Source organism: Carlito syrichta, unplaced genomic scaffold (genome assembly GCF_000164805.1).
Source record: "Carlito syrichta isolate Samal-C Ts95f unplaced genomic scaffold, Tarsius_syrichta-2.0.1 Scaffold305630, whole genome shotgun sequence".
Classification (NCBI taxonomy): Eukaryota; Metazoa; Chordata; class Mammalia; order Primates; family Tarsiidae; genus Carlito; species Carlito syrichta.
Genome location: NW_007249726.1, coordinates 471331 through 489778, shown reverse-complemented (window position 1 = coordinate 489778; position 18448 = coordinate 471331). Strand labels below are relative to the sequence as shown.

The following is an 18448-nucleotide window of genomic DNA, read 5'->3' as shown; positions in this document are numbered from 1 at the left end:
TGACTTTTGATATAAAAAGTGACTTTTGATTTAAACCTAGAGATTTTAGCTGTTTTGTGATGAGGCTGAATCTTGTTTAAATTTCTAACAGCCCTCCTCTTCTAAAACTCTAGTGACAAGAAAAGGGTCAGTGCCTCATCACTGCCAGGTGTCATTGCAAGTAAAATTTTCATTAATCTGTGGTGTGATGGTGGGTCTCCTAAATACTGCTCAAGTAAGGGAAGGGGCAGGATCAGGGTATCCTCTGCTAACAGCACCTTAGCAGGATTAGATGTTGGGTATAATTTTTTTACTGTGTAATTTGCCTGAAGCAGAACAGTTACAGTTTAAAAATGTACTTTCTTGCTGATCTGATCCTTTGGCTACAGAAGACAAGTTTTCCTTGAGAACATTTTTTTGCTTATTCACCTGGCTTTTCTGAATTTCTCAGTGGTCTGCCTATTTGCATCTTTCAGAGTCTTTGTTTTTAGTTAGCATCCAGGTTTTTTAGTAGTACATAGTAGAAGGAATAGGAAAATATATACCTAATATATCTTTCTGAAACCTCAAGTTTTCATCAGGAGATTTGTAATCAAAACATAATGCATTTATTGACATTTTCCTTATAACTAATTTTGTGTCTTAAAAGAAATATTTGCACGCACCACACACTTCACCTACGTTTTCGTTGAAAGTATGTATTACAACTTTTAATCAACAATTTTCCTGAAATATTTTCCGTTTTTGTCTATAAGTCAGTTTTTCAATCTTCATTAACAATAATTCATTTTCTTAATTTTTTTGTCTACGGTAATTCTTGATATTTAGTAGAGTGAAATTTCAGTTGTCATTTTTCTTATTTGAAATTGCATTGTTTATTATGTATTTTTCACCAATGACATTTTCATATGACCTTTTAAATGTTTGTTAGTATCCTTCCCCTTCCAAAATTAATAACTGGCTGAGATTTTAATTTTAATGATATCATATTCACCATTAATTGTGAAGACATTTACATCTTTAGAGTATTGAGCTTTCCAATTCATAAGGGTGTTTTATTTTTTGTTTACATAGGCATATTTTTTATTCTCAAATAATGCTAAGTAGTAGTCAGTGTAAATACCATCTCTTGTACCTTTTATTAGACCTTCCTAGGTTTTAAATGCTCTGAAATGCTATCGGTGCTGAAGTACTTGATGCTAGTACTTGATGCAGTACTTCATTTGAAAGCTTTATTTATTTTTATTTATTTTAATTTTTTAAATTTTTTTGAGTTGGAGTCTCAGTCAGTCGCCCAGACTGGAGTGCAGTGGCCGCTCCCAGTCACCGCAGCCTCAACCTGCTGGGCTCTGGTGATTCTTCTGCCTCAGCCTTCCAAGTATCTGGAACTACAGGCGTGCGCTATCACACCCGGCTAATTTTTTGATTTATTGTAGAGATGAGGTGTCGCTAAGTTGCCCAGGCAAGTCTCGAACCCGCAGACTCAGGCAATTCACTCACCTCGGCCTCCCAAACCGTGGGATTACAGGCTGAGCCACCGAGTCCGGCCGAAAGCTTTATTTTTTAACCTATCATAAAGGTATAATAACTAGAATATAAAGGTACAAGATTGTTTCAGTTTTTGGTTGGGGACATCCAGCAAGCCAACTTTAGTCCGGCAAATTATTTATGCTTTAGTAGAAATCACAGCTCATAGAATTTCCATGTGTCAGTGCAATTCAAACAGTTGAAATGCATGTTCTACAAGTTATGATTTGCTTTTCCACTAACCATAATACGGCATATACGCTTCCATGTCATTAAAAATATTCAAATATGTTACAGGAGAAATATAGAGGGTGCAAAAATGTGTTCACATTTTAAGAATAATAGTCTTGCGATGCAAATTTTCCACTTTGCTATTCTAAGACTGCATCGTATGCTTGTTCTGCTAGCTCCTGTCTCACATGTTTATTATCTTGGTAGACTTCAGGGGCAAGTGTGCAAATTGTTCCAACAAGTAGGACAAGGCTTTCCGGATCTTCCCTTGAGCACATCATACACAGTACTAAACTTCTCAAATTTATCTTGAAGGTGTGCCATTGTTAGGCGTATTGGAGGTGCTATTGCATACTCAAGCTTCCATTGTCATTGAACTTCCACAATGTTTTCGAATTTCAGACACCACTTCAAAAGGGTTTTGCACTCCTTGAGCAACAAACTTCCACCTTTTTCTTTGACTGTCCTGTTTTGTCCTGCCTGTTGCAGATAGCACCTGGCGATGCTGGCGTTCCTTTAATTATGGCCATCTATTGAGCCAGTGTCATACTGTATATTGCAACTGCAATTCAACATGAAAAGTGATTCATAGATAATATCTCTTAAATGTGTATACATTTTATTTTTGCACCTCTGGTATTATTTTTGCACCTCTGGTATTATTTTTGCACCTCTGGTCCATTTAGGATATACTGTACTTGATGTCACCAATTATAAGTAAATTGGCATTTATAGTGCCTTGATTTTTTTCTCTACTATAACTCACATTATAATTGTTCTATACCAAGCATATTTTTTAATATTTAAAAATTAATTTAGCATTATATTAGAAATAGATAAAAATATATAATTATTTTTTACTCCTTATACATTTCTAAATCACTTTTCAGATAGTATGTGCTTATTTATACTTGGTTTAGGATAATAATAAGATATACTTCTCATTATCAAATATTATTTTCAATGCCCATTTGGTAATACTAAGCAATTTTGGATAGTAATTTACTTTGTATTTAATCACAAGTTAAGAGAAAAGTTTTTATACTCCGTCATATGGTCTATTTTATAAAATTGTTTCTTGCATTTGTATAGATGCAATATATATGTAATAAATATGTAAAACATATAGATAAACACATTCAGTGTGTTATATATTTGTTAGCATATTCAGTGCAGTCTTGCCTCTGATGCCAATCAGTTCTCAGTTATTGAATTGGTGTTTGAAAAAGCATTTCAATTCTGACACTATCTAAATTATCTCACTGTCTACCTGGAATTAGGATAATTGCTATAGTTAAAATATTTAATCCTCTAAACCACATGTCAACATTTGATTCTGAATATTGGAGGTTGTGCCCAATGAGAGGTTTTGGTCATACAACTGGTTTGGAGCCATCTTTGGGTAATAAGTGAGTTCTTTTCTTATTCTCTAAGTTTCCATGAGACGTAGTTGTTTTATAAAAAGAGCCACACCACCCTCCTCTCTCTCTCTCTTGCTTCTTTTCTCACTATGTAATCTTAGCACTCCATTATTCCCTTTTTACCATGTGGGGAAGCAACCTGAAGCTCTTAGCAGAAGCAGATGCTGGTGCCCTGCTTCTTGTACAATCTGCTAAACAGTAATCCAAATAAACCATTTTTCTTTATAAATTACCAGCCTCAGGTATTTCCATATGGCAACACAAAAACTGACCAAAGTGCTTCAGATTCCACAAGTTAAAGGTTTCTGTCCTTTAAAACTGCCCCCACCTCAGATGCCAATAGCAAGTATCAGGCAAACTGTATTTCCGACAGAGCAGATACACATTGGGGGCTCCTACCACTCCCTCACTCTTTCCCACAGGATGAAAAAAAAAGTTAGATTGACTCACAAAACTCAGGAAGACACTTTACTGATCTTTTACTGACTTATTATATAGGATATAACACAAGAACAGCTAAGTGGATAAGGTATACAAGGGAAGGTACTGGAGGAGAGGCGAAGAGGTGTACCACCCTCCAGCAAGTTGACAGGTTCATCAAGTCAGAAGATCTTTAACCTTTTTGTTCAGGAGTTTTTATAACACTCAATTTCCAGCCCCACCTTCCTTCTTCAAAAGTTCCGGAGTTGGGATAAAAACTTCAACCCTCTAAGCACTTGATTCTCATAACTAGCCCTGTCCTGAGGCCAGCTAGGGGTTCTACTCTAAGTCACTTCATGAACATCAACCAAGGTTGATGGAAATGAATGAATTTTCATGTCTGATTGAAGGGTGTTTATTATGAATAGCAAAAGACATGTCTATCACTTAGGAAATTTCAAGGGTTTTATTAGAAGCTGTGTGCCAGAAATCAGTAACAAACATTAAATAGGTTTTCTTGTATTATACCACATATATACACCGTTTTAGTGTTTTTTCCTGATGGATTGTTGATAGAGTTAGTTAATAAACTTTTAACTTATACTTCTATCTCATAATAAGTATTTACTCAGTGTTTTAAGTGAGCTTTGTGGAGATGACATATTACTTTACAAAATAATTGAGTCAGCATGTTTATGATAGTGTCATTATTTTTATGTGAGAATAACTTTTCCCGTTGAGCTAAGTTACTATTTACATTTTACTCTTATATCGTTTTACATTTTACTGCTGTTTTCCATGAAAGCATAATGTATTTATGTATAAATTATTTTTATTGAATATGATAATTTCGCACATATTTATTTTTTATATTTGACAACTGTGTACATGTTTTTGAATATGCTTACAAACACATAACACACTAAAGGTGTTTACATATATATTAGATATTTGTTACATATATATTACATCTATACAAATGCAAGGAAAAATTTTATAAAATAAGGCATATGACTGAGAAATAAATTGTGTTTTTTTAAATAGTCAACCAGTTTGCAATGTCACTAGTTTGAAAAGTCTTTATTAGGTTTTTCAAAATTTGTAAGAAAAATAAATAAAACTTATACTCTATGTTTTAATATCATATTTCATGCCAAATTCATATTTTTAAGGAAATATTATGCTAAAGTATTAAGAAACTAGATTGATAAGAAAATTAATGTTTTAGCTAAATTATAACCAAGTTAATATTCTTTGTCAATTACTATAAGATTAAATATTTGTTTTTGTTTCTTTTTCTTTTTCTTTTTGTTTTTTGAGTTGGCATTTCATTCTGTCGCCTAGACTGGAGTACAGTGGCACTCTCCCGGCCACCGCAGCCTTGACCTGCTGGGCTCCAGCGATCCTTCAGCCTCAGCCTTCCAAGTAGCCGAACTACAGGTATGCACTACCACACCCGGCTAATTTTTGATGTATTGTTGAGATGAGGTCTCACCAAGTTGCCAGGATGGGTCTTGAACCCGCGGACTCAGGCAATCCATTCGCCTCGGCCTCCCAAAGTGCTGGGATTACAGGCTGAGCTTCCAAGTCCAGTTTTTTGTTTCTTTAATTCCTAAATGTTCTTAATGTTCATGTTGTTCTAACTTTTCTTCCTCATATGATTTTATTCCTTTTTGTTTTTTATTTGCAAAAATCACTGCAGACCAGATACTAGACTAATAAGAACAGTTAGATTCTCAAGTGAGAGGAAATAAGTCTAAATATATATAGTAAAAATTATAATAAAAATAAATTTAGATAGTAAAGCAAGAAGTCCTTTCTCCAACATAAATTCGATCATTGTATTTCAATATCATGGTAATCACAATTTGTAGCACTAATTTTAAATGAAAATTTAAGTGCATGGTTGCTTTCTCTCTCACTCTCTCTCTCTCTCTCTCTGTCTCTCTCTCTTTCTCTCTCTCTCTTTCTCTCTCTCTCTCTCTCTCTCTCTCTCTCACACACACACACACGAACACTAACACATACTCCAGATACTCACATGCAAATCCACCATATATGGTATCTAGTAAAAACTGTGTTTACCTGACTGTGACCGCAAACAGTTCCTTCAGCTATTCTGGTTCTATCCGCCATTCCAGTAGTTTTTAAATGTGCAGACATACATATATGGCCTCCAAGATAAGTATATTGTACATCATAATTGCTGGTGAACTCTCTTGGTTGTAAATCTGTACGTGTCCAGTCACAAACTAATTTTGCACAAAGGGTATTTCTGGCAACATAAGACCAAAAAAAATTACCTATTTGTCACGTAGGTACACAATATTTTAGATAAACAGCAACTCAAAAGAGAAGAATAATTCAAAATTTACTAAAGCTATTCAAAGCATACACTGTCTTATGAAGTGCAACATATAAATATATCTGTATATATTGGTTTATCTTTTATTTGTATTAAGTGACTTTGCAGTATATGCACAAAAACTAAACACAAGGATTTGGAAAATGAATAAAAATGAATAATTTTTGAAATACATACTTAAAATTACAACGACCAGTAATACAATTTCCATATTTGTCATTTTGGAAATTAATTTCTTCTGTACACAAATAAGTAGACCCTCTAGCATCTGAAAACATAATAAATTCCGGTTACTCATATTAAAAATATGCAAAGCTAACAGTGTGATAAATCAGTATAAAGGCATCTAGACAACAATAATACCCAGTCAGTGTCATCTGCTACAAATTTTTGGTGTCATCTACTTGCTATTTAAAAAAAAATACTTACTGGAAATTACCCACTGAAGAGCAGTATAATTTGTATTATAGTGCAGCAATGATTAAGCAATCAAATAGTCATTTGCTCTCTCAACTACTATTGTGATAGTTTACTCTCTTTCCAACGACCACCTTAAAATTGACAAATATCCTATCATTTGCGTCCTATAGTTATTAGGTTTATTTTTCACTTTTTAACATCATTCAAGGTTGCCTTGATTTGCAATTTTATTTTCAAATTTGGCTTTAAAACACTTTCCAGTATGACTATAAAGTGAACTATTGACATTTGAATAACTACAGTTTAAAAAGAACCCCAGGGAAAAAAACACAACTATTACATTTTCCAAATAAGGCTGTACACTGTCTGTCTGTAGTTTGGCATATTCCTCTATAGCAATAGGCTGTCTCATTATTGCATGGCTGTAAATCAGCAGCTTTCACATCTGGCCCACAAAACTCAGATGTTCCATTGCAATGTTCTGCAAAATCACACACATCTGTGCTTCTTCTACATATAGGTCCTCTATCAACAATCTGTCAGATAAAGAAAAGCAAAGATATATTTGTCAGGTTCAGTCAGGTTTTCTTTTACTACCTATGATTGAGGTGATTGTTAATAGAGAACAAATCTCTCTACTTTTCTGAAGCATTGCATACCATGTATAAATAAAATAAGGAGTCGCCATGACCTATGTATATGTATGCCTAGATACTTACTTGTGTGAGAATTATAAGCTTAAGAGCAAGAATATCCAAGGAACGCATAGAATAAATATCTTGTTGTGACTGTTTGAAACAGATACACCTGAGCATAAAAGCCATACCTGTTTTCAACTTAAACTTCTTAAGTATGTGTTTATTTTTATTTGCTGGCCATTCATCACCAAGATACAACTGACCGATATATAATCAGTATTATGAAGTCCCAATTAAAGGAGTTTTTTTTTTTTTTAGATTACCTATAGGCATATCCAAGTACTGATTAATCAATTTTAAGTGTTAAAAAAAAAGAAAAAAAAAAAACAGCTGCATAAACAGTCTTTCTTATCCTTGCACATCGAGTTGTGTCTTTCTAAGCTAAAAACTTATAAGAAAAAGAATTGTATCAAAACTCTAAATGTTAGGCAAATTGACCAATTTGAAAGTAGACAAAAAAGAAAATAGAACACTTATGGCAAATCAAATGAAAGCCTAGTGTAAGATACTTGTAAGCCTTTGAGCAACAACAAAAGTCAAATTATATACTATTATGCATAAGAAAATTAATGTGTACTAAATATATTGTGTACCAAGTTAAGTACATTAAGTTGTCATCGCTGAAGCCCTTCCTTGCTACTGATACCATAATGTTTTATTCTACTAAACGAAGCAATTATTTCCATTTGAATGAACTACACTTTAGAATGCAGGTAGAAAGCAATGAACTAGACAGAAAATCTTAACTGTTCAGTACCAGTGATTTCAAGACAAAGACCAAGACAAGCATACTCATACTGGTGAATGAAAAATCAACAAGGTCTGCTGAAGAGAAGTAGAAACCTTAGACTGCACTCTACTGTCAAGAATTTTAAAAATAAGTAACTACTGATTGGCTTTAATACTTGCCTATAAACAGTAAAGAGGAACATATTGTGAAAGCTACACTTCAGTATTTGATATGCTGCATACTAGTAACTATTCTACATTAATTATATTTTCTAATGAAAGTTTTTAATATTGTTGTCTATCTGAACATAGAACTAGTGTGTGTAGTGTTTTTTTAAAAAATATAATTTTGTCATACATTTTTAAAACAATGTAGAGCTGTGTTCTGTCATGGCTAGGAGTAATTCACATCACCCAAATAATCTGGAATTTTTATTGGGTGTAATAACTGGATGAGTCTTCAGTGAAGATTAAATCTACTCAAAAAAAAAAAAGAAGCAGAGATAAGTAGGTTGAAAGAGACTTAAGAACATCCTCTGAATCCTAAAATCACTCATACATAATTTGAGTTTTTTTTATCTACTATCAAACTGGATAATAAACTTGAAAATAAACAAATTACTGTAAAGATTATAAAATATATTTAATATATATCTCTACGAAATAATACATATTGTCTAAAAATTTTCTCTAAGAAACAGTAAAGAATGTAAAACAAATCTTTTTAAGGTATTAGAGAGTAGACCTCAAAATGAAAGCCTAATACTGAAAGTATAAAGTAAAATACTTGAAAGATGTGCTAAAAACTTTAAAGAGAATTCATAAAAAAATCAAAAAAACTATTAAAGAAAATAATAAAATATTTTGACAGATTACCATACATCTGTTTTTACTGCAGCATGGTCCAGAGCCACATTCTGCAAATCCAATCAGAGTGCAATCTTGAGGATTACAACATTTTTTATGAGAGCACTCCTACAAACAAAAACAATGAAGTCAAATATTTTAAGTCAAATGTTAATCAAACAAATAAATTTACTTATTATCAAAATATACTAAGGTATATTTTGTGTATTTCTTCTAACGTAACTAAAATTATAGCATGACTTTTGATTTCTGTATTTATTTTCACACTACTTAATTTAAACCTTATGTATTTTCTCTATAGAAAAAGCAAGAGATGGTAATAAAATTACTCATTATTTCATGCTAAATAAATAGATCAATTATAATGTAGTGCAATTTATTTTAATCTTATTTTATTTAAAAAATTTGTACTACACATTTTCATATTTAAAATTTTTACATCATAAGTACTTATCCATATCTTCAAGTCTTTTAATATTATTATTAAATAAATATCAATTTATGTAGACAAAAATAAGATTTCTAAATAATGACAATATTTTATTATTGTAAATGATATCTCAAAGAAAAATTTTATGAATCAAGATGGCTGACTAAAGGGGTTCAATGCTCACTTCCTTCACAAAGAAGTATAGAAACAAGAAATAAGCACACTTTGAGTAGAGTGTCCAAGGGAGGACACTCAATCTCAACAAAAAATTTAGAAAGACTTTTTAAGGAATGGAGACTCAGGATGGCATCGCAATAAGGAATGCGAAACACATGGCTAGAATAGACTCAGAGTAAAGACAGAATCCACAATGCAGGTAAAGATAAACAAAAAGTCTCCAGAAGTCTCCTGTCACCACCATGAACGCCTGTAATTCTAGGTACAAGAGAAACCCAAAGTTCTCACAGATCCCTAGCCCAGTATAGAGAGCTACTTATTTGTTGTTCTCTCACATGGTTGTGAGAGAAGAGATAGAAGCTGGTAAGACAGACAGAGAGGGAGGATCTCAAGAAGACTTAACACTTGTGGGAACACTCACTACACCATCCCCATTATTTAATTTTTGGTTGGAAATGTGGTTAGTGTGGTTAAGAACTTCCTTTCAATCCAGGGGGTACTGCTAAAAGGAACTTTTTGCTGCTTAAACGCAGGCACAGTAGCTTAACTAAATGTTGTAACTTGACCTTGGCTTATTGCAGTATCAATAACATAGCATTTGCATTGTGGTTGTACCCCATCGAGTGGGCTTTTCTGTGGTACTTGTCAAGATGGAGTGACTTTGGTCAAGGACTCGCATGCACAATAAGAATTGGGTCTCAGGAAGTGAAAGGGGCAGAGGAGATGTAAATGAGAGAAACATCCCCAGAAAAGAAAAAATAAAAACCACACACAAAAAAACTCCTAGTACCAGGTAACCTATTTTGGCCCCGCTCGCTTCTCTGGAGAGAGCTTTGTTGCTTAATAAACTCCTTTTTTCACTCATCCTTTTGGTGACCATGTTCCTTAATCTTCTTGTTCATGGGAAAAAGAATCCGAGGTTGCTGGTTTTAGCTGAGAGGAGTCCAAAACTCCTGCAACATTTTGGTGCCGTGACTCAGATTGACGAATTCAGAAGGGTAAGTGAAAGCAGACCTGTCTTTTTACTTTCATTTCTGAAGCTTCTTGTCCTCCAAGTAGTTTTCTCTCCCTCAAAACCAACACAGGCCTCTGTCAGCCACTTAAAAGCAGATAGTGCAGCAGTCATTCTACAAGTCACAGAGGACAGGCTTGCTGGAAAGGGCTTAGTCAATCTGCCATCGCCTTTGGGTGCTGGGAATGTTGGCTGTGTTCTGAGCCACTTTCCTTTCACATATATCTAGCTGTTAAGTGGAGCTGGATAAATTATGTGAATGATTGAAGTTTTCTGGCCAAGGCTACACCTTGGTCTTATCTGAAGGCTCTCAAACTGATTCTGATTCCCAACTGCCGGTAAGGGTATTGGCAAAAGACTTCCAAACTTTCCTATCGCATTTTCTTCCTTCAAAACTGCCATGGCTCCTAAAAAGTTTTATGCAATGTGATGAGATGCTGGTATTTGGCAGGATGTGTTTTAGATATAAGGAATGTGGCAGTGGACAATGTTGTTTTGCCTTTTTCTGAGAACGGGGGGAGTGTAGAAATAGAAAGTTGGATTCTAAGGTGTGTTAGGGATCACTCAAGAACTAGGATAGGAGGATATTATTCCCCTAGCTTTCTTCCTCCATTACATCTGGGCTGCTTCTTTAATCACGTCAAGGATCAACATAGTTTTGCTCATGTAAAACGAATGACTATGTGGGCTTTTAATTTTCTCCTCTTGGGCCCAATTTTGTGGGGCCAAATCACTCCACCCCCACACACCCTTGCACTTCTTTGTCTAAGACAGATATGGATACAAGGCTACATTGTAGCCTTTCAAGCTTTATCCACCTGCCCAAGAGACTTTGCAGGATATAAGCTTTTGAGGCAATATGGACTTCTCCCTCTTGGAATACTCTCTACCTTATGCCCTAGAACTCAGGTAGTCCATCCTCTCACCTCATTAAGACCTAAGTTCCAATTAGACTGTCCTAGCTGTAATTCTAAAAATCATATGTGGAACAGAGATACTTCCATAACAATGTCTAGCCAAATAACAGCTAATATATGTCAAAGTCCATTTGAAGAAGATTCAATAGATCTGCACACCTTATCAGATACTTTTCATACCCTCAATTTGAGTGGTCACACACAAAAAGAGGTTTCTACTTACAAATTAATCCTTCTCATTTTTGTGGGTGCTGGCAACTGACAAACAATATACTGATACATCTCAAAAAAATGAAGGGAGGGGAATGCATATGCCATGACTGGTTTGTATGTTACTCATACAGTTGGTCCAATTTACACCCAGCACCAAGGTATAAATGAAAGAACAGATGCGTATCCCTTCCTCCAACACCCACACTACTCCCTCTGAGTGCACTAGCTCAAATTCTAGTACTCCAGTGCATCATTCAGATTTCAATATGGGATGACCCAATGGGGCAATGAGGTCAACAATCTATGAGGTTCAAAGGCAGTCTCAGCCGGGGCGGGGGGTGGGTGTTCACGCAGATAAACACCACTAAATCCTGTCAACAGCGCCCCTCCTTCACACACAAATGGAGGTCATGTTTGCATCTATGGGGACATCATGAGTATCTGAGGACAGGGAGAGTGGTGGGATGCCACCACTTCCTTCGATCTCACTCATGCTTGTCGGTCAGAGAGAGCAAAAGTAAGGAACGCTTTTCTTTTGTTTCTCTCTCACTTCAGATAGGCAAATGGCCATCTGCATCAATAGTGTGCATGCCTCTAGAGTGCATCCTGTCACACTGGGACGCCTTTGATCCTCAAGCACTAAGATTGAACAGCTTAAAATCTTTTGCACCCAGGTATGGCCATGTTACAAATTACAGAATGGGGAGACCTAGCTTCCAGAGGGAAGTATCAATTATAATACAATATTAAAATAGAAGGGAGGGCAAATGGCCTAAGGCGCCATATATACAAGCTTTCTTTGCTTTAAAAGAAAACCCAAAACTTTGACAACACTGTAAAATAGACTCAGCGCTTTGAGCATTTCTTTCTACAGATGGTCCAAAGAAACAGGGAACGCTGGCTCCAGAGGCACCACTGGAGAAGGCTCTACCTGTGTCCCCTGAAAACATCTCACCTAACCCTTCCTGCACCTCTTACCGAGGGCCTTGCTATACTTCAAAACTACTGACTCCAATGCTTTCTATCCAGAGCAAGCCCCTGCCTCATGCATGCTCTTGCTGGAGATGCCTGGTGAATTTGGCCCTACTAGAATCCAGATTCCTTTCTCCCTATGAGTTCTGAGACACATCAAGGAGGATCTTGGTAAATTTTCAAATGATCCTGAGATATAGATGCTTTTCAAAACTCAACTCAAGCGTTAGAACTTTCCTGGAAAGACGTTCTGTTGCTCTTGAGTAAAACTTTAACAATTGCTGAAAAACAAGCTGCTCTGCAAGCAGCAGAGAAATCTGGGGATGAACTGCGTATCTCCTATATTGACAAAGAAGGGGAAGAACCTTACCCTACTGGAAAATTAACAGTCCCATTAGGGGACCCTAGATGGGATCCCAATAGTGATCTAGGGGAATGGAGAAGGAAACACTTTCAGATGTGCATACTAGAAGGTTTAAGAATAATCAGAACTAAGCCTCTGAATTATTCTAAGCTATCCAGACTGATCAAAGACCAGATGAGAATTCCTCTGCCTTGCTAGAGAGATTTAGAGAAGCTTTAATTAAGCACACCTCACTGTCTCCTGAGTCAGTTAAGGGACAACTTATCTTAAAGGACAAATTTATCACTCAGTCAGCTCCTGACATCAGAAGGAAGCTGCAGAAACAGGCCATAGGATCAGATAGCACCTTGGAGAACCTCCTGAAAGTGACCACTTTGGTCTTTTACAATAGGAATCAGGAGAAGGAGAGGAAACACAAAAGGAAGGTAGAACTTTTAATGGCCACAATTCAAACTTACAAACCCCAGAATCCCTGAAGGGCTCTTGTAACCAATTACAATGTGGTGATCCAGGGAACTCTAAATATAACTGCCCTGCCAATGAGGGAAGCCAAGAGAGGGGCTGCCACCACACCTTTGTCCAACATGCAAAGAGTACCATTGGAAATCAGACTGTCCCTGATTTGCTGGAGGCGCAAGTTATCAGGTTCAAAACTGACTTTAGAAATATCCAGCAGGACTGATGGAGCCCAAGGCTTACCTCCTGACTCCAATTGCTCCAACCACCATTACTGCCCAGGAGTGCTGGGTCATTTTGGAAGTTGAAGAGAGGGAAATAAATTTCCTCCTGGATACTGGCAAGGAAATTTCTGTTCTCCTCTCTAATCCAAGATTTTTTCCTTTCTTAGCATAACTATAAAGGGCCTCTCAGGACAGCCTTTAACCTGATACTTTTCTCAACCCCTCAGCAGTAGTTGGGAAGATCTCTTGTTTACTCATGCCTTTCTAATTGTGCCAGAGAGTCCAAGCCCCCTACTAGGTAGAGATATTTTAGCCTGCATGGGTGCCATGGTTCTTATGGCACCTGGGCAGCTCCTCTGTCTACACATTTTGGAGACTGATATCAATCCAGAGGTGTGGGCAACTCATGAGAAAATAGGTTGGGCTATTACAGCTACACCTGTTCATATCCACCCCCTTTCCCAGTGAAAAACAAGATGTCCTGAACTCTGAGGCTATAAAAGGATATGAAATCATTATTAACAATCTGAAAATGCAGGGCCTCCCTAAAACTTGCAGTAGTCCTTGTAATTTCCCAATGTTGGGAGCTAAAAACCGAATGGAGAATGGAGATTAGTCCAGGACCTACACTTCACCTCATTAATGAGGCTGTGGTTCCAATTCACCCAATGGTTCCCAATCCCTATACTCTATTAACCAAAATACCTGAGGAAACTAAATGGTTTATGGTCCTAGACCTAAAACATGCTTTCCTTTGTATTCCCTTACACCCTGACTATCAATTCTTATTTGAGTTTGAGGATCCTTCCTATCAGCCCACTCAATTGACCAGGACTATAAGCCCCAGGGATTTTTGGGACAGCCCTCAACTATTTGCACAGGCATTTTCTCAAGAATTCTCATGCCTTCAATTCAAAGTTCTGCAATATGTAGATGATATCCTTTTATGTGCCCCAACAAAGAAATTTCTCAAGAAGGTACTAGAGCCTGTTTCAATTTCTTAGCTGAGAGAGTACATAAAATCTCAAAATCCAAGACTCAACTCTGTCGAACCTCAGTATAATACCTAGGCCTAATCCTATCGGGGGAACTGAAACTTAGGTGAGGAAAGAATTAAGCCAATTGCCTCTTTTCCTTTTCCCAAATCTCTTAAACAGTTGTTAAGAAGATTCCTGGGTGTTACCGGTTTCTGCAGGTTATGGATACCTGGATACAGGGAAATACTCTGCCTTTTGTGTCAACTAATAAGGGAACCCCAAGCAGCTGGAACTCACATTCCTAGCTGGAAACCAGAAACAGAAAAGGCCTTTAACCAATTTAAACAGGCCTTGCTTAGGGCACCAGCCCTCAGCTTTCCCACGGGAAAGACATTTAACCTGTATGTATCTGAAAGAAAAGGAATGGCGCTGAGAGTTCTAAACCAGACCTGGGGTCCAGCCCAGCTACCTGTAGCCTACCTGAGCAAATAAATTGATTTAGTGGCAGAGGAATGGTCAGCGTGCCTCCGACAGCAGCAGCAGTAGCTTTATTAATACCAAAAGCTGCTACGTTAACAGTAGGCAAAGATCTGACAGTGTAAACCCCACATGATGTGACAGGACTGCTATCTACCAAAGGGAGCTTCTGGCTAACCAACAGCCACCTCCTCAAATTCCAGGTTCTATTATTAGAAGGTCCTGCAGTCCAATTAAAAACCTTTTCTTCTCTACACCCAGTAACCTATCTCCCTGAAAAAACCAGGGAACCTAAACATGATTCTGAACAGGTAGTAATGCAGACCTATGCAGATAGGACAAAAATCGGAAAATTCACAGCCTGGTAATACACTAGGGAATGAAAAAAACATTTTTAAAAGAACAGATCAAAGATGTAACCCAGTGACCATTTGTTTAGGGGATTAGCACAGATAGAAGAAAGCCAGGACAATGGAAAGCTATTCCTCAGGACAATGAAAGAAAGTACCTGAAGGCATTTCAGTCATTTTAGAGGACCTCCCTCCAATCCCAGGCTCAGAAGTCTAGGAAGGAAGAATTGTTCCCAAGGACAAGCTGAGGGCTCACTCCATAGGATCACCACCTCAAGACTCTGCTCCTAACACCCCAGTACAGTACTCCACAACTATCCTTGCCTTGGACCAAGGGGTCACAGGGTGCAGTTCTGGAAAGTGTAAGTTATAAACTTTGATATTGATTCTACAGGCTTGCAGAAAGCAAGAGTGATGCAAACATGGATGTCTCTAATCGGATTTCAAAAGATGTCATTGTAAGCCTGGAGACAAGTTCCAAAAACAAAGCCACCCCAGAAAGCTCCCACTAGAGAAATGCCTTTCGGAGCTGTGGGAGCATGACCTTCACAAGGAGTCTCACAAAACTGTAAAGCTACCATCATGCCGTTCCATGCCATAGTCAGCTGTCCCAAACCTTTGGCCTGTCTTGCACTAGTGCATAGAAAACGTAGAATTTGTAGTCAAAGGAAATTTTTTTCAAGAGCCTGGATACTAATTGTTGGCTCTCTTGGGTTGCAGAGTTGCTTGAGGTCTGTTACCCCTTTCTTCTGGCCTATTTTTAAAATGGGAATATGTACCCTATGTAAGTAGATAACTTGTTTTGATTTTATAAGCTCTGTTAAAACATTCCTTAACAGACAGATGAAATGGACTCACTGTGGTTAGAATGAGACCCATCAAAAATTAAAATTAAAATGTCATGGCTAGCAAAACTAAAGATTAGTCATGTATTCTAGTGTTGTTAATTGTATGCCAGCTGATATTGCCTCACCCAACCCAACTTTGTGGTCCTGCAACAACTCCAACTGGATAGAGGACTAGTCTCATACACGTTCTTTATGGATAAGTAGACACATGCCTAAACCAATTTCAGGCTGCTTGTAGAGACTGCACACAAACTGTCTGTGTGCCCTATAGTTCCTCTTTAGTTACAAAGAGACAAATTACACTTAATTTTGATGATAAAACCTCACCCTGAAGTAAACACAGAATGTATTTTATGTATTTACCTACTTCTGAAGCCTCTGACTTCTCTAATGAATATTTATAGATTTCCCCCAACTTTGGTTAATATGTATGTAAGTTTGACTCTGTAAGATACACCTGCTTCCCCATCCCACTTTCTGCAAGGCCTGCAATTTGGCTTTCCCTGAAAGTTACATTTCCAATCTGAAGATTACTTCTTCCTCTGAAAACAAAGTCTCTTCCCTTTCTTCATCTATGGATCTCATGGTCTTTGTTAACATTTCTGGAAAGAAGGGATGGGATCCGAAGTGGCCACTGGTTTCTTTATTGGCACTCCCTTGATTAAGTCTAGGTGCAGGCAAGAACATTTTGAAGTTCAGTTGTATTGTGGTTACATTGGGAAAGAACTGGGTAAGCCCTATTGTATATAAGGTTTCCTTCTTTTAGACTGAAATCTAGGAGACTGCATTTTTTTTAAAGGAAGGTCTATTCACCCTGTTGCAGATTAGACCTAAGCCTTGCAGGGGGCCTGTATTAAGGTTGCCTGGAAAGACTGCCGTTTTCAGGAGAATACTGCAAGTATCTTACCCACTAAAGGGATGATGTTTGACCAATCATTGTCAGCAACTCTGGTGATATATGTTCAAAGCTATACAAAAAAAAAGATCATGAATATTTGGAATCCTGGTTAAGCATGTACCAAGATGACTTAAAGTTTTTCTGGCCACAATGGGGAACTTTTGATATGCTTAAAATAGTTTATCCACATAGAAATTAGAAAACACAGGATTCAAACCTCTCAAAAGCAGTGGGAGGTCTTTTTCAATTGGTATCACCATATAAAAACATTAACTAAAAATGCATTAAAGACTTACATATATAACTTGAATCTATAAAAATCCTAGAGGAAACCTATAAGACACTCTTCTGGACATTGGCTTAGGCAAAGAATTTATGACAAAGATCTCAATAGTATATTTGACAAAAAAATAAATAAATAAATCGGACTTTACCTAAAATGCTTTGGCATAGTAAAAGAAATAATCAAAAGGGTGAACAGAAAACCTACTGAATGGGAGAAAATATTTGCAAATTGCACCTTGACAAGGAGTTAATCTTCAGAATATACAAAAAACTCAAACACCTTCACATGAAGAAAAACCAGTAACAAGTAACCCCTTCAAAAAGTGGAGAAAGGGCAGGAATAAACACTTCTCAAAGAAGAAAAGCAAGTGAGTGGCTAATAAACATATAAAAAAATTTCAACATCACTCATCATCAGAGGAATGCTGATTAAAACCACAATGAGATATTACTTACACCAGTCAGAATGGCTATTGTTAGAAAGTCAAAGTACAACAGATGCTGGTGTGATTGCAGAGAAAAGGGAATATTCATTCACTGTTGGTGGGATTTAAACTAGTTCAGCCTCTATGGAAAACAGTGTGGTGATTTCTCAAACAACTAAACACTGAAATACCATGTGACCCAACCTCACTACTGGAGATCTACTCAAAGGAAAAAAAAATCAATATATTTAAAAAGTACCTGTACTCGTATGTTCTTATGTTCATTGCAGCACTAGTCATAATAGCAAAATCATGGAACCAACCTAAGTGCCCATCCACAATTAACTAGATTTTAAAAGTGGTACATACAGAGGGTGCCAAACACATGTATACACATTTTAAGAAAGGAAAAAACTGTACTAAAACTGTAATACTCAATATCTTCCTGCCTGTTGCATGGTGACACTAACATTTGCGTGAACGTCATATGACACATACTACCGTAATCCAATTCAACTTCAAAAAATTAATACATAGACACCATCTCTTACAATGTGTGTACATTTTTTTGGCACCTCAAAATACTAGGAATACTATGCAGTCATAAAAAAGAATAAGATCATGTTCTTTACAGCAACACAGATGGAATTGAGGATCATCAACCTAAGTGAGGTTGACTCAGATACAGAAAACTAAATACTGCATGTTCTCACTCATATGCAGGACCTAAATGACTACAGGGATAGAAATAATAGACACTGGGGAT

The 18448-nt window shown here is 36.7% G+C and overlaps 1 protein-coding gene across 1 annotated transcript in view; it reads right to left on the bottom strand.

Annotated features, from left to right (window-relative positions):
* Positions 1-18448, bottom strand: part of LOC103264209 (disintegrin and metalloproteinase domain-containing protein 18-like) — a 123113-nt gene that overhangs the window by 33596 nt on the left and 71069 nt on the right. Inside the window, exons 13-16 of the mRNA XM_008061855.1 lie at positions 8667-8765; positions 6704-6899; positions 6121-6211; positions 5664-5853 (exon numbers count right to left, since the gene is read on the bottom strand). Coding sequence (XP_008060046.1) covers positions 5664-5853; positions 6121-6211; positions 6704-6899; positions 8667-8765 — 576 coding nt within the window. The remainder of the gene's footprint in view (positions 1-5663; positions 5854-6120; positions 6212-6703; positions 6900-8666; positions 8766-18448) is intronic.